This window comes from Lucilia cuprina, chromosome 4 (assembly GCF_022045245.1).
Source record: "Lucilia cuprina isolate Lc7/37 chromosome 4, ASM2204524v1, whole genome shotgun sequence".
Classification (NCBI taxonomy): Eukaryota; Metazoa; Arthropoda; class Insecta; order Diptera; family Calliphoridae; genus Lucilia; species Lucilia cuprina.
In genome coordinates, this window is record NC_060952.1 from 33,795,127 (window position 1) to 33,813,526 (window position 18,400).

At 28.2% G+C, this 18,400-nt stretch overlaps 1 protein-coding gene across 1 annotated transcript in view; it reads left to right on the forward strand.

The window, feature by feature from the left end:
* Positions 1-18,400, forward strand: part of LOC111680797 — a 62,505-nt gene that overhangs the window by 34,602 nt on the left and 9,503 nt on the right. The window contains exons 3-6 of the mRNA XM_023442504.2: positions 293-382; positions 503-632; positions 1,011-1,080; positions 11,706-11,735. Coding sequence (XP_023298272.2) covers positions 293-382; positions 503-632; positions 1,011-1,080; positions 11,706-11,735 — 320 coding nt within the window. The remainder of the gene's footprint in view (positions 1-292; positions 383-502; positions 633-1,010; positions 1,081-11,705; positions 11,736-18,400) is intronic.

Sequence of the window (18,400 nt, forward strand, 5' to 3'; positions counted from 1 at the left end):
CTAGTTCAGTTCTAGTTCAGTTCTAGTTCAGTTCTAGTTCAGTTCTAGTTCAGTTCTAGTTCAGTTCTAGTTCAGTTCTAGTTAAGTTCTAGTTCAGTTCTAGTTGAGATCTAGTTCAATTCTAGTTAAGTTCAGTTTGAGTATATAAATAAAACAGCAATATTTGTTCATAATCGAAAATCTCCAATAGGACAGAATTTCAAATGAATGTGTATTTAATATTTTTTCATTGTTTTAATAATTAATCATTACTTTCCTTTCTCTTGTTTTATATATCTTCCGTATACTACAGTTTTTCACATATTAATGCAATTTAGCTCAGCTGTTACATACAATATGTTTGTTACATTAGGTTTAATTACAGCAGTTCCTGTTTCAGGAGGTAAATGAAATATTAATTAACATTGTAATATTATATTCTGTAAATATACAAACTGTTTGGCAACTAAAATTAAGTGTGTAATTAATAATTATTTAATCTTTTTTTCTTATTAAATTAAAGCATTGGATGTTGTTTTATATGGTGCTACATTTGCTGGCATGAAATTGGCTGGTGTGATACTAATTGCAGTTGGTTTCTTTTTGGTAATGTTTCCTGAAAATTGGCCAGATTATATAACCAGATTATTAAGGTAAGTTTGTTTTTATATTATTACAAATAAATAATTTTCATTGGTTTTATTATTTATATATCATTACAACGTTTTACTTAATATTATTATTATATAGTAAATATATTTTCCCAATTAAAAATATTATATTTTAAAAGTAAATATGCTAAAGAATATTTTTTTATTAAATATTTATAGCTAAATATAAATTTTTATGTTAATTAATTATTATTATTATAACTATTAAAAAAAACAAACAAAAACTACTATTTAACAAAATATTGAAAATAATTTATTTCTTTTTTTATTTTCTTTTACATAATGTTTGTATTATTATTATTTTTGGAAAACAACAAATTATAATTATAAATCAAAACCAAAAAAATAACTTCCTTTCAGAAAAAGTGGTCGTGCTATACTACGTTACCAATGTTGTTGTGAATTAGCTGAAATTCATTATACACACTCGGTAGGCCTTTTTAAATTAAAAAGAAAAATAAAAAATACAAAAAAAACTAACCTGATATTAATAAACAATAAGCAGAATTTATACGTTTAATAAAACAGCTGTTTATTGTTAAATATTTTACACCGTTTATTAGTAGTTTAAATAAAAAATATATATGAAAATGCTCTTAGTTTTCATACTTATTATATGCAATGCACAGTGGGCTTAGAAAGTTTGAAATATTTAAAACTGTTAAAGTAACGTTTGTATTAAAAATAAAGTCACAGAAAGCAATTTGACAAATTGTGATTGATTTCACTCGAACGTCTTAAGATTAGATTCATCCCCGATATAGTTCACATAAGGAATGTTTCTCTCAAGACATCTCAGAAGATTTATTAAATTTCTATCAAAAGATAAGATAAATTTCTGGTAATTTTGCATATTCTGAATGTGGTAATACTAACCTAGCTGTAACATCCTTTTGGGAATCCATATTACCATAACAATTTTCCTCAAAAGTGTTTTATTCGGGTGAGTTGACCGCCGCCCTTTTGTATATCTTACACAAGGTTCTGCCGGTCCAAGTACAAGCACTTTGTTCAAGTACTTAAGCATTTATCTCTAAAAATTGCTGCTTAACAACTGAAATGCAAAAGGAAAACTTTCGTTTACAACTTCGCAAATGGAATGGCCTCTGCTAAGTCGGCAACCGTACCTAGAACGAATCTGTCAAATAAGTCACGAACTTTGTTTTTACTCACAGAATATATTGATTTAAATCTGTGATACACCACAGCCAACATAACATCCTGAAGAAACCTCTCAAATAACCGGAACAAGACTAAGACCAAAACTCTGCCTGCAGACTACCGATTCCCATTGTTCTCTGGATTTACCCCATATCAAATTATTCCAACAAAGTTTTTGAGATGACTAGACGACAAATCGCCGCTACGCCGGTGGCAATTTTTGTACAAGATTCTGTAGGTCCAAGCACTTTGCTCAAGTACTTGAGCACTTTTCTTTGAAAGTTGCTACTTTGTTGCTTAACAACTGAGATGCAAAAGCAAAACTTTCGTTTACAACGCCGCAGATGGAATGGACTCTGTTGAGACGGCAATCGTACCTAGACCGAAACATGAATCTATCAAATAAGTGACGGACCTTGTTCTTACTCACAAAGAATATACTGTTGTAAATCTGTGATATACCACAGCCAACATAACACACTGAAGAAACCTCTCAAATAACCGGAAAAAAGACAAAGACCAAAACTCTGCCCTGCAGACTACCGATTCCCATTGTACCAGACTATAATAATCTCTGGTTTTACCCCATATCAAACTTTTCCAAGGAAGCTTTTGACCATAACTAATTTACAGACAGGAGGTACTTATTGTACTCTTGAGCAAGGTACAAGCACTTCGCTCAAGTACTTGAGCACTTTCCTCTGAAAATTGCTGCTTTGTTGCTTAACAACTGAGATGCAAAAGCAAAACTTCCGTTTACAACCACGCAGATGGAATGGCCTTTGTTGAGACGGCAATCGTCCCTAGACCGAAACGCAAATCTATCAAATAAGTCGAGGTCGTTGTTCTTACTCAGAGTTAATATACTGTTATAAATATGTGATACACTGCAGTCAACACATGCATCCTGAAGAAACCTCTCCAATAATCGAAACAACGCCAAAACTCTGGCCTGCAAGCTACCGGTTCCCAGATTATGCGGTTGTACCAGATTATGTGCTTCTCTGGTTCGACCATACATCAAATTATTCCAAGGCCAAGCATACACTTGATCATAACTAATTCATAATTTGGGCAGACTACTTGTTGCACCTTTTCCCCGGGATTGCAATTTTACCAAGATGGGGCCTTTCATTGAAGTGACATGCCCCAAATCCAAAAATTTTATTTTTTTTTTAAATTAGTCTTTTCATGTTACTATATAATCCGAAATAATGTTTTCTCTTAGAAACCGAGTGCTTTAAGCGAACACCTTCCAAACGGCCTATATCACGGTGCTCGTTTTACAACCACAACTGTGCAACTGTTCATCATCCCTTTAAATATTTAAAAAAAGGAAATGATGGTGGTTCCGACTGTCCATGTAAAAGCTATTCCTTTGCTAAACTTTCCAGTTACAAAAATATTCATTTACAACCAAAACTTTGCCCTTTCTTTCGGCAATAGCCAGATTGGCAAATTATACCCCAAAATTTAGCTTCCAATGGTACAATGCTGCTCCTCAAACGTTGTTCGCTTGTCGATGACGATCATCATATAAATCGACCATTGGCGATAGCGTTTCTTGGAATAAATTTCGTGATGATACATCAAATGGACTAAAATTGTTCACAACTATTCTCTATTGACAAAGTTTGTTGAACTTTAAGGGCCAATTCTTAGGTGAAGGTTTAGGGAGAAAACTAAAATTAATCCGCCGAAGTTGTTTTTGAGTACTCAGTTAGTTAATTTTGTTTACTAGTTAAAGCGTCAAAATGCAGGTGGTTTAAACTTGAGCAAGAAATGCATAAATTAAGGACACATAAAAATAAATTGTCTTCTTCAAAACATCAATTGTTTTGATAACAAACAGTGAGCTTTTCTGTTGTTTTGTATGGCAACACTGCGAAGTTTAATCTTGTACTCAAAAACATCAAAGGGGATTAACCTACCAGTAGTTAGGCGGGACAGTCCCGAAGTAACCACTTAACATACCACTTGTGGTGGCCCCTAGCCATCCGACTACCCCCTCCTATGAGGAAGTCAATTGTCACTCTACAGTCTACAATAAGACTGTCAAAATGTTGTCAAAAGTAGTCAATGGATGACTACTCCATATGGGTTCTTGGAAGTCACATTACTAGTTATTTTACTAGCTATTACGTGTCCTAGGAGAAATTCAAGTGTCCCCAAGTAGCTTGCCCAATGAACATTTATTGCAGTTGGATTAAATAACCGATCCGTCGAAGATAACTGTCTTTTACATATGCATTGAGTATTTGTCTTACTGCTGAGATTAGAATCAATTTATTGTTAGATTAACTAAACTGATTATCAATTGGCATTTGATCGTCAACTCAAAAACCCGCTCTAACTAGCTAATACATACACATTGACCATTCTTTATCCTTTACTTAAAAACAAACGTACAATTTCTTCTAATTATTACTTATGTATTATAATTTACATATATTTTAATACTTTCTTAACCCACTGTGCCAAATACAGTGCAATAAATGTCGTGCAGCAAATTAAGCAACAAACAAATACTGCTTTGTTTTTAACAACACCAGCTAATAGTAATAATTTTAAATAAGTTATTTAAACTTTAAACAAACAAAACAATTATAAAATAACAAAGATTTTTTACTGAACAACTAAACTGATCAATTGTATTTTTGTTTAAAAAAAAACATTTTAATTTGATTTTTTAGTTGTTAATTAATCGCTACTGTCGTTTCTACTCTCTTTCTATCTAAAAACAACAAAATCTACTGTTCTTAAAATATTATATAAATTAAACTATTAAAAAAATAATAAAGTTTAATTTATCACTAGTCCTTATTGCCGTTATATTGTTCTTGCGTTAAAAAGGCTGTTGTAAGTTAATATTTTTTGCAAAATAAAAAATATTTATATAAAAATTTCAATAAAACAATTCTAAATTGTTTACTCTGCCACTATCTCTCCGCTCTCTGTCTCTATAAACACTTTGTAAATTCTCTTTATTTTTGTAAAGTTTTGCTGTTGTTTGGAACAGTGCTAATGGAATATGTGTAAAAGTTTTGATTGATTTGATGGATTTTATTGATTGACAAATAATCATGTCATGTTGTATTATCGATGTTGTGTTATATTCAAAACAAAAGTTCTATTTTGAAATTAGTCGTTATTTCAATTAAACGTTTAATTATTTATATATCAAGTTATAACTTTATAAATACAGACATACAAACATATGTTGTAATTGTTGTATTACTACTTTATTAATATAAATATATTTTGTACCCCTTTTTAAAAATATCTATTAACAAAACATAAATTTTCTCACCTTAATTGCGACTGTAGTTTAAAAATATCTTGTTGGTTTCCAATAAATCGTTATTGCATTTTTTGTGGAAATCAAAAATCAATAGTTGTTTTATATAGATAACTATTTTGTATATATATATTTACTACCTTTAACTTTTTGTTGGTTTTTACTTTTTTTCATATTGTATATTAAGCACACCTGCTTTCCTTGGTAAATTATTAAAAGTTGAGCACCTTTAAAAGCATGTTGTTGAAATAAATTCGTTTTTATTTTCGTTCTAAGAGAAAGGATATTTATTATTATTATTTTGTCATATTATTTAATTTTTATATCTATTTGAAATTTCATTTATTTAGGCAAATTGATGACAATATAAAAAATAACGAAAAATTCTTAATTTAATCTTAGAACTTTTGATTTAGAAGTTTTGAAGCTAATTTTATACATATTTCCAATATTTTCTACTTTTTCGAAAAAAAAATATTCGGGATATAGGTATAAATTTTATCATTCGCTTGTAACACATAGAAATATTTGTCACAGAACAATAAGTCTTGGATTCTTATAAATATTTCTATCAAATTTGTTCTATAAACTTGATAAATGCTTATGAATAAGGCAATATTCCTATAAGATTATAAGTTTGTCTATGTTATAGCATACTTTTCTGATTCCCGTTAAAAACGGTCCTTATACTAGGTTCCTCTCAGAAAAATAAGTTTATGTTCATAAATGATCGCGATGTCAAATAAGTATCGCAAATTTTATGGCTGCTTCACTGATTTGTTTTTCTGTAAAATAGACTAAACAATCGACTAGACTACATAGATAGTTAGTTAGTTAGTTAGTTTGAAAGTAGGATGTACATATATACATCAAATCGGACCTGTTGTGCACTCCTTAACCAGTGCCTCAGCTGAAAATCGAACCCACCACCTCCGGTCTACCAGACTAGAACTCTAACCACTAACCTACCGGAGGCCTAGACTACTAGTCTGTTGACTATACTATAGACTATAAAATAAACTATATACTAGTCTATAGTGTAGTCTATAGTCTATAGATTAGTCTGTACTACTAAACTATAGATTGGACTATAGACTAGACTATAGACAAGACTATAAACTAGACTATAGACTAGACTATAAACCAGACTATAGACTAGACTATAGACTACACTATAGACTAGACTATAGACTAGACTATAGACAGACTATAGACTGGACTATAGACCAGACTAAACTCTAGACTATATACGGGACTAAACTATAGACTAGACTATAGACAAGCCTATATACTAGACTATAGACAAGCCTATATACTAGACTATAGACTAGACTATAGACTAGACTATAGACTAGACTATAGACTAGACTATAGACTAGACTATAGACTAGACTATAGACTAGACTATAGACTGACTATAGACTAGACTATAGACTAGACTATAGACTAGACTATAGACTAGACTATAGACTAGACTATAGACTAGACTATAGACTAGACTATAGACTAGACTATAGACTAGACTATAGACTAGACTATAGACTAGACTATAGACTAGACTATAGACTAGACTATAGACTAGACTATAGACTAGACTATAGACTAGACTATAGACTAGACTATAGACTAGACTATAGACTAGACTATAGACTAGACTGTAGACTAGACTATAGACTAGACTATAGACTAGACTATAGACTAGAGTATAGACTAGACTATAGACTAGACTATAGACTAGACTATAGACTAGACTATAGACTAGACTATAGACTAGACTATAGACTAGACTATAGACTAGACTATAGACTAGACTATAGACTAGACTATAGACTAGACTATAGACTAGACTATAGACTAGACTATAGACTAGACTATAGACTAGACTATAGACTAGACTATAGACTAGACTATAGACTAGACTATAGACTAGACTATAGACTAGACTATAGACTAGACTATAGACTAGACTATAGACTAGACTATAGACTAGACTATAGACTAGACTATAGACTAGACTATAGACTAGACTATAGACTAGACTATAGACTAGACTATAGACTAGACTATAGACTAGACTATAGACTAGACTATAGACTAGACTATAGACTAGACTATAGACTAGACTATAGACTAGACTATAGACTAGACTATAGACTAGACTATAGACTAGACTATAGACTAGACTATAGACTAGACTATAGACTAGACTATAGACTAGACTACAGACTAGACTATAGACAAGACTATAGATTAGACTATAGACTAGACTATAGACTAGACTATAGACTAGACTATAGACTAGACTATAGACTAGACTATAGACTAGACTATAGACTAGACTATAGACTAGACTATAGACTAGACTATAGACTAGACTATAGACTAGACTATAGACTAGACTATAGACTAGACTATAGATTAGACTATAGACTAGACTATAGACTAGACTATAGACTAGACTATAGATTAGACTATAGACTAGACTATAGACTAGACTATAGACTAGACTATAGACTAGACTATAGACTAGACTATAGACTAGACTATAGACTAGACTATAGACTAGACTATAGACTAGACTATAGACTAGACTATAGACTAGACTATAGACTAGACTATAGACTAGACTATAGACTAGACTATAGACTAGACTATAGACTAGACTATAGACTAGACTATAGACTAGACTATAGACTAGACTATAGACTAGACTATAGACTAGACTATAGACTAGACTATAGACTAGACTATAAACCAGACTATAGACTAGACTATAGACTAGACTATAGACTAGACTATAAACCAGACTATAGACTAGACTATAGACTAGACTATAGACTAGACTATAAACCAGACTATAGACTAGGCTATAGACTAGACTATAGACTAGACCATAGACTATACTATAGACTATAGACAAGACTATAGACTAGAATAGAGACTAGACTATAAACCAGACTATAGACTAGACTATAGACTAGACTATGGACTAGACTATAGACTAGACTAGACTATAAACCAGACTATAGACTAGACTATAGACTAGACCATATACCGGCGGATAGAGAGGCAGATAAAAAAATCACCACTACACACACACTATTAGCATTTTTTCATTGAAATTGCACTGGAAAAAATATTTGGTTATTTTTAATTTTGAAGATTAAATTGCATTACTGTAAAATGCGAATATTTATAAACAATGTGTAATCAATGTATTTAAGAATGAAAATTTCTTCACATATAAACAACATTTCTAATTAAAATGTACAAAAAAAAAGTATGAAACAAGATTAACTTATTTACTTTAATTGTTATGCATTCTAGAAAATTATTTAGAGTGTACGTTGTTTTTGTAAATTATTCTCTTGCTTTTGCAAGTTGTTTTTTTGTTTTTTCAAGTTGTGTTTGCAATTTCTTTAACAAAGCGACATCAACCTGCTTTGTTGAGTGCTATCAAGCATCTAAATAAAATATTTGTATTTTTGATGCTCTTGTTTAGATGTTCGTATGCGATCTTGTTGTGTACATGTAATTTGCCGAAAATCTTCGTTGTCAGAACAATACTAGCGCCGACGTCTGGACTAGACTATAGACTAGACTATAGACTAGACTATAGACTAGACTATAGACTAGACTATAGACTAGACTATAGACTAGACTATAGACTAGACTATAGACTAGACTATAGACTAGACTATAGACTAGACTATAGACTAGACTATAGACTAGACTATAGACTAGACTATAGACTAGACTATAGACTAGACTAGACTATAGACTAGACTATAGACTAGACTATAGACTAGACTATAGACTAGACTATAGACTAGATTAGACTAGACTATAGACTAGACTATAGACTAGACTATAGACTAGACTATAGACTAGACTATAGACTAGACTATAGACTAGACTATAGACTAGACTATAGACTAGACTATAGACTAGACTATAGACTAGACTATAGACTAGACTATAGACTAGACTATAGACTAGACTATATACTAGACTATAGACTAGACTATAGACTAGACTATAGACTAGACTATAGACTAGACTATAGACTAGACTATAGACTAGACTATAGACTAGACTATAGACTAGACTATAGACTAGACTAAAGACTAGACTACAGACTAGACTATAGACTAGACTATAGACTAGACTATAGACTAGACTATAGACTAGACTATAGACTAGACTATAGACTAGACTATAGACTAGACTATAGACTAGACTATAGACTAGACTATAGACTAGACTATAGACTAGACTATAGACTAGACTATAGACTAGACTATAGACTAGACTATAAACCAGACTATAGACTAGACTATAGACTAGACTATAGACTAGACTATAGACTAGACTATAGACTAGACTATAGACTAGACTATAGACTAGACTATAGACTAGACTATAGACTAGACTATAGACTAGACTATAGACTAGACTATAGACTAGACTATAGACTAGACTATAGACTAGACTATAGACTAGACTATAGACTAGACTAGACTAGACTATAGACTAGACTATAGACTAGACTATAGACTAGACTATAGACTTGACTATAGACTAGACTATAGACTAGACTATAGACAAGACTATAGACTAGAATAGAGACTAGACTATAAACCAGACTATAGACTAGACTATAGACTAGACTTTAGACTAGACTATATACTTGACTATAGACTAGACTATAGACTAGACTATAGACTAGACTATAGACTAGCCTGTAGACTAGACTATAGACTAGACTATAGACTAGCCTATAGACTAGAATATAGACTAGCCTATAGACTAGCCTATAGACTAGACTATAGACTAGCCTATAGACTAGCCTATAGACTAGATTATAGACTTGACTATAGACTAGACTATAGACTAGACTATAGACTAGACTATAGACTAGACTATAGACTAGACTATAGACTAGACTATAGACTAGACTATAGACTAGACTATAGACTAGACTATAGACTAGACTATAGACTAGACTATAGACTAGACTATAGACTAGCCTGTAGACTAGACTATACACTAGACTATAGACTAGGCTATAGACTAGAATATAGACTAGACTATAGACTAGCCTATAGACTAGACTATAGACTAGACTATAGACTAGCCTGTAGACTAGACTATACACTAGACTATAGACTAGGCTATAGACTAGAATATAGACTAGACTATAGACTAGCCTATAGACTAGCCTATAGACTAGCCTATAGACTAGACTATAGACTAGCCTATAGACTAGACTATAGACTAGACTATAGACTAGACTATAGACTAGACTATGGACTAGACTATAGACTAGACTATAGACTAGACTATAGACTAGACTATGGACTAGACTATAGACTGGACTATAGACAAGACTATAGACTAGTCTATAGACTAGACTACAGACTAGACTATGGCCTAGACTATAGACTATAGACTAAATTATCGACTAGACTATAGACTAGACTATAGACTAGACTATACTCTAGACTATGGACTAGACTGTAGACTAGACTATACTCTAGACTATGGACTAGACTATAGACTAGACTACAGATTAGGCTATAGAATAGACTATAGACTAGACTATAGATTAGACTATAGATTATACTAGACTAGACTATAGACTAGACATTAAACCAGACTATAGACCAGACTATAGACTAGACTATAGACTAGTCTAGACTATCGACTAGACTATAGACGACACTATAAACTAGTCTATAGTCTTGTTACCCTCCCAAAACCAAAAAATTTTCATACAAAATATAAAAATGAGAAAAAATTAAAAAAGAAAATATGTGAAAAAACAAAAGTTAGAAAAAGTATTTTCGCGGCCTTGTCTATTGCAATCCAATCGGAAAATTCAAAAGTCAAATTATCCAGTTTATGGATAAAAAGTCAATTTAAATAATGGGAATAATAAAATTTTATTATTAAATTTAAAAAATTAAAAACACATTATTTGAAAATCCGAAGTTTTGTTAAAATACTTTTTTATGTTCTGAATTATTTAAATTCAAATATTCCAACTTGATGCTGTTGAGTTTATTTTTTTTTTAAATCAATTTCTTTTATTTTTCAGTTTTGTATAAAAATTTCAAAATATATGTAAAAGAATTTTCAAAAGAATTTCAGAATAAAATAATTGACATGATACTAGACAGAGGTTTCAATAACTAAGCCACCGTGAATAAACTTATGGCAAAATAAGTTTTTAAATCATTAGAGTTTAAAACGTTTTTAAATTCTTTATAACATTGTGTTATAGTTTTAAACCAAAGCAACCCCTTTTTCTGAAGATTAAAAAAAAATAACAATAATAACAAAATTATTAATTTGTTTCTATAATTTTGCATGAGTTTTGTTTTTAAGTTTAAAATTATGAAAAGAAAAAATTCAAAAAAAAAAAAAAAAATTGTATAAAACGAAACATGCGCTTAAAATGAAAAACATTTAATAAAATGAAACATAATTTTTAAGAAATCAAATAGTTTTTTTAAACAAATTTTCTTTAACAAAATGCTTCTAAAACAAACACTTGTAAAAATCGAATTTCGATATTTCCATTATATTTACAGAAATATCATCTTATTGGGTCACAACGCGAGGTGAGTTTCAGAAAAAAAATAGCAAAAATAATTTAAAAAAAAACATTATTCTTTTATTACAAGAAAACTGTTAAATAAACAATTTAGGAGTATTTAATTTAATTATTTTATTATGATGAGGTTGTTAAATTAATTTTAATATATATTTTTTTTTTCTTTAAATTAATTTTAACAAAATTTTAGGTTTTTTTCTAATTTTTTTTTTCAAGAATTCAGTTTGAAAATTTAGTTTTTATTTTGCAAACAAAATAATTTCTTAAAGCAATTTTATGGTTTGTGTTTTTTTTTAGTTGGTTTTAAAGTTAAAAAAAATATTTTGTTTAATATTTTTGAAAAAAAAAATAATTAAATTGCGTTGTTTACCAAGCCGAAAAAAATCTCTAGAAAAAAAGAAGAAGAAAAACAGAGTGTCATTGTTGTTGTTATTGCAATTGAAATTCACCTTCAATTTATTAAGTTTCTTTTTTTTTAATATTTAAAAATTTTTCTTATGCGTTTCTAAAAGAAAAACACGTTTGATTTTTCTTTTATTTTTCCATTTTAATAAATGTTTAACAATGTGTTTAATTTTATTTATTTTCTTTATTTTTTTCTTGGAAATGTAATGCTCTCTTTTTTAAACAAAACAAAATCTTTTTTATTACAAAAAAATCAATGTTAAAACAATATTTTTTAAAACAATTCTTTTATATGTGTTTGTGTGTATTGTGTTCTTTCTACTTTAAATTTTATACAAAAAAAAACTTATTTACATCCAAACAAAACAAACAAAAAATTATTAACAAAAATAATAATCAAATTCTCGGATATGGCAGATTTAAAGACTATACTACTACTGGTATTATTACTTTTTTTATTCTTATTCCAATACTTCATTGCAAAATATAGTTTCTCTCTCACTTTACTTCAGTTCTTTCACTCACTACCTTACGTAATTACTTACACCTGCTTAAAGTAGTTTAACAATTTTATTTCCAACATTTTTTACCAAAAAAATATAAATATTTCCAAATCGTCTTAATCAAGGTAAGTGTGATGACTTTTCTTTGAAATCTGCTGCAATATCTTCTAAAACTCCTTTTACACTTAAAAAATTGTCCTACAGAATTTAGATAAAGACAAGTTTTTGGTCGTTTTAAAATTTTTCAAAATTCTTTTTCGCAAAAGATATTTTTTAAACTTTTTCGTAAAGAAATTTTTTTAAATTTAATTATCAACAACTATACAACAAAAGCGTTTCTACAGACTTTTTAAAAATTAATTATTTTTAAAGAAAGTTTTTCCAAACAACAAAAGCTTTTTGGTGTAAACAGTAAAAAAAAGCTTTTCTAAAAACCTTTTACAAGAAATTTCTTGAAAAGAATTTTATCCAAAAATAACTTTTGAAAGCTTTGCTAAATAAACATTTCTTTAAGTATTAATAAAGTTAAAAAAAAGCTTTCTGATGGAAACTTTTGTTAAAATAGCTTTTCTATAAGATTTTTAAAGAAATCTCCTGAAGAGAATTTTTTTTCCAAAAATAATTTTTGAATGCATTTCTGAAGAAACATTTCTTAAAAAAATTTTTCTAAAAAAAGATTTTAATCAACAAAAGCTATTGTAAAGAAAAAAATTGTAAAACTTTTTTGAAAATAATTTTTATTTAAATTTAATTATCAATAAAAGCTTTCCTATAGTTAAAAAAAAATATTTCTAAAGAAAGCATTTCTAAACAACAAAATCTTTTTGATGGAAACTTTAAAAAAAAGCTTTTCTATAAACTTTTTAAAAATAATCTGTTGAAGAAATTTTTTTCTAAAAATAACTTTTAAAAGCTTTTTTAAAGAAACATTTCTTAAAAAAGTTCTTTCTAAAAAAACTTTTTAATCAACAAAAGCTTTTCTACAGAAACATTTCTAAAAAAGTCTTTCAAAAAAACTTTTCAATCAACAAAAGCTTTTCTAAAGAAAAAATTTTTAAAACTTTTTTGAAAATAATTTTTATTTTATTTTAACTATTAACTTTTTTTAAGAACGATTTTTTTATTAAAAAGAAAATTAACAAAAACTTATCTTGCAAATGCTTTTGACAGATTTTTTTAAAGAAATATGTATTTCTGAAGAAAGCTTTTCTAAAAAACAAAAGCATTCTAAAAAAATAGGAAAGCCTTCCTTAAAAAACTTTTTTTATAGAAATCTTTTGTTCCCAGCAAAAATTTTCATTACCTAGTAATCTAGAAAGTAATCTTGGAATCACGTAGAAACTAATTACTTTTGGGATGAATAACTAATTATTTTTGTTCGACGAGGTTCAAATAATATGTATCTACCTTAAACAAATTAATAAATGGTTACTAATTTGATTGCAAAAACTTTGCGAAATAACTAGTTACAAATAAACCTACAAATATGTTATGTGATAGCTAGTTATTTTGGGCCGACTTTGTATGTAGAAAACAAAAACTAAAAAAATTTCTCTACCGGGATTTGAACGTAGGCATTCAGTTGTTTTCTATGTTTCTCTCTCCAGCCGCTTACTCGATGTTCCATTAACATGTTGCTTTTTGTAATTTTGAGAACGGCTTTTTACAAAAATATATAAATGAATGTCATTTTGAAAAAAATAAACAGTATCCAGCAGGGCCCGAACCACGAACCCCCTGTTTGTTAAATGAACGACCTAGACCATTGAGCCATAACAAATCCAAATTGTTTTGTTCCTTACCAGTATTAACCTATTCAGCTAAATGAAATAATGTGAATGACAATGAACACTCATTACCAAGTAATATATGAAATAACTACTGGCTGTTACCAAAAATTTTAGATTTTTTGCTGGGTTAATAAAGACTTTCTAAGCAAAACATTTGTATATAAAACTTTTTTAAAAAGACTTCTTGTTATCAAAAATTCTCTAAGGAAAACTTCTTTAATGAAATCTCTAATAATTAAATGTTTTCTAAAGAAACCTTCTTTAGAAAGGGGACTTTTCTAAAGAAAACGTTTCTAAAAAAACGTTTGTAAAAAAACTTATCTAAAAAATGTTTCTAAAGAAAACTTTTTTAAATTTTCTAGTAAAAAATTCTCTTATAAAAACTTTTGTAATGAAAGCTTCTCTAATAATTAAAACTTTTCTAGAGAAAACTTTTTTATAAAAAAATTTCTTTCTAAAGAATGTTTTTTTCTCACAAGCAGAAAAAGAATTTAATTTTTTAAAATTATTTTGAAGTTAATTGATATGTTAATATGATAAATGTGTATAAATAACTTACTGAGAATGACTTTAGATGTAGTGAATTTGAAATCAAATAAAAAGGGCATCCCTGCTATGACAAACCTGTTTCAAAATCATTACTTCTTAAGGTCTTTTTCAGTGTTTCCATGGAAAAAATTCTACTTCTTTTTCGCTTGTTTGGAAGTTCGTTTTTTGCTGGGTTGTGAATGAATTGTTTATGATAGCAATTTTTTCCTCAAAGGAAAACAAGGGGAACAATAAGTTCTTTTCTCTTAGCGATAGAGGTGCCACAGTTATAAAGATATTTGCCTTAACTAGACATTGTTATGCATTTTAAGCCGAGAGCTATGTTCGCGAATAAAAATACAAATACATTCGCAATCGAATTATTCCGTAGTTGTCTTTTAAGAAACTTATTTTTTAAGAAAACTTGATTGATAAAATATTGTTATAACCTATTTGTCTTTTTATCTAAATTCTGTTTAAAAGATTGTTTTTATAAATAAATTTACGCACCATTTTTTCTAAATCTATATTTCTATTACGTAAACTTTAACTAATAATGACACTCTAAATTCTATTTAATTTTGTATTTTTTAATTATTTTATTCAAATAATTAGTTTTCTTTTAAAAAAACTTACAATAATTTTTCTTAATTTATTTTTTAACCTTATTTCAACACTTTAGTTCAAAAAAAATATTTTTAAAAAAATATATAACACTAAACTATAACTTTGGCTTCTAAAAATTCTTTTCTATTTCACTTTCCATGTAAACAAAAAAATATTAAACAATAACAAAACTATTGGATTTCCTATGCTTAAAAAAAATTTATTTCACCAACAAAATAATTAACATAAAAATTATTAAAAACTCAAACCAAAAAAAAAAAAACAAAATAAATCAATCACATTCAGTCGCCCTGCATTTTGTAGACGTGATGTGGTCGTTGCCTCACCACCAACAAGATAGGCCAGGTATTAAAAGAAAAATAATTAAAATAAAAAGAACTACTACAACAACTATTAAAACAATGAATATTTATATATGAAATATTTTGCTCAATTATTATACACAAATATTAAAACATAAAGATAAAGATATTTTAATACAAATATTATTAATATATAAATTATACAAGGATTAAAAAGTAATGGTAAGTAATAAAAAAATAAATTTGTTTTAATTGACATTTAGGGTTTATAGGTTAGGAACTTAATTTCTTTAATATTTTATTTGTTTTTCCTTATAAAAACTTGTAAATTATTGTATAATACAATATTATAAATAATTTTTACAGATCTCAACAAATTTATGCAAATCAAAAATATTATGCCGTTAATACTCATGCTTTCGCTTAAGCGTTATTACAAAATGAGAAAACAATTTTAAAATCGTTATTGATTTCTATACTATGTATTCCCAAAAGTCCACATACAAATTTTTGTTTTAAATTTCAAATTTCACAAGCCACTTTATCCACAAGGGTGAGCTTTTTGTTTAATTTCTTTTAAAAATATAAATTTAAATTAAAAAAAAAAAACAATCCTACTTCTTCAACTCTCTAGAAAACGAAACGGCTTGTAAATATTTATTTTGACTTTCAATAAGCTTACAATAAACCAATTATAATGCAGTTTTAATTTAGTTTATATTTAATCTTAAAACTATTTGCTGTATAAACACTACTCAAAGTTTTTAAAAAAAACTTTGATAATGAACTTTGAACTCTTAAAATTTTTACAAATAAATTTCTAAATAAATCAGAAATGGTTTAAAGAAAAACTTTTTACACAGGACTTGTTTTAAAGAAAGCTCTTAAGAAGAGAAAGCTTTTTTTAAAAACTGTAAAAAATGCAGAATTTTCTAAAAAAACTCCCTCTACAAGACACGTTTCTGAAGAATACAGTCCACAAAAACCACTTCTCTAAAGATAACTGTCTACACGAAATACTTTTCTTATGAAAATTGTCTACACGAGACAATATTCTTAAATACATAATTCTGCGCAAAATACTTTTCTCAATAAAATTGTCTATACAAAACACTTTTTTTAAAAAAAATTGTCTTTACAAGTTAAATCTGTCTACACAACACATTTTTTTAAGGAAATTATATCACAAGATATTTTTGGAATAAAATTGTGCACTTTAAACACTTTTCTAAAGAAAACTAACTACACAAAACAATTTTCTTTAGATAACTGTCTACACATGATAAAAATTGTGTACACAAGAGAGTTTTCTAAAAAAAAATTGTTTTTACAGGTTATGTTTCTAAAGAATCATGACTACACACGTAATTTTTCTTAAGAAAATTGTCTCCCAAGCTAATTTTTATATTAAAACTGTCCACACAAAAAAAAAAATCATTTTCAAAAAACTGTCTACACAAGATAATTTTATAAGGAACCCTGTCTACATAAGACATTTTTTAAAGGAAGTTGTCCACACAAGACACTTTCTTAAAGAATTGTATACACAAGATAAATTTGAAAGACATTTTACTGAAGAATGATGTCCTTCTAACGAAAACTTTGTTTACAATGTCTACACAAGACATTTTTTTCATAGAATACATACTGTCTACACATGATACTTTTTTAAAGAAAATTTTTTTGCACAACACATTTCTAAAGAAAACTGTCTAAACAAGAAACTTTTCTAAAGAAAACCGTTTACACAATATACATTCCTTAAGATATGGACAGTTTTCTTTAGGAGTGTATTTTTAAACTTTCTTAAAAAATGCTTATTTCTAAAGGAAACTGTCTAAGGAAACTATAATGTCTACGCAAGATACATTCCTAAAGATATAGACAGTGTTCTTGAAACTTTCTTAAAAAATTCATATTTCTGAAGGAAACTGTCTACATAAGACACTTTTCTAAAGAAACCTATACACAATGTCTACACAAAGAACCTTTTCGATGAATAAATTGTTACTGTCTAAACATTATAGTTTTCAAAAGGAAACTGTCTACACAAGAAAGCAGTCTGCATAAGACATTTTCTAAATAAAACTGTCCACATAAGAAACGTGTCTACATAATTTTTCCAGAAGATACTTTTCTAAAGAAAGCTATTCAAACATGGTATACACAGAATACTTTGCAAAAGATAGCTGTCTACAAGACATATTTCATGATAAACTGTCTACACAAGATAATTTTGTAAATAAAGTTGTCTACATAAGGCATTTTCTAAAAAACTGTCCAAAAAAGATATTTTCTTAAAGAAAACTCTCTACACAATACATATTTCTAAAGAATAGCTCTGTTTCAGAAGACGCTTTTCTAAAAGACACTTTTTACACAGAATACATTTCTAAAGATAGCTGTTTACACAAGACATATTTCTAAAGGATAGACAGATTTTTTCAGAAGACACTTTTTTAAAGAAAGCTATTCACACAATGTCTACACAGGAAACTTTTCTAAAAATAGCTGTCT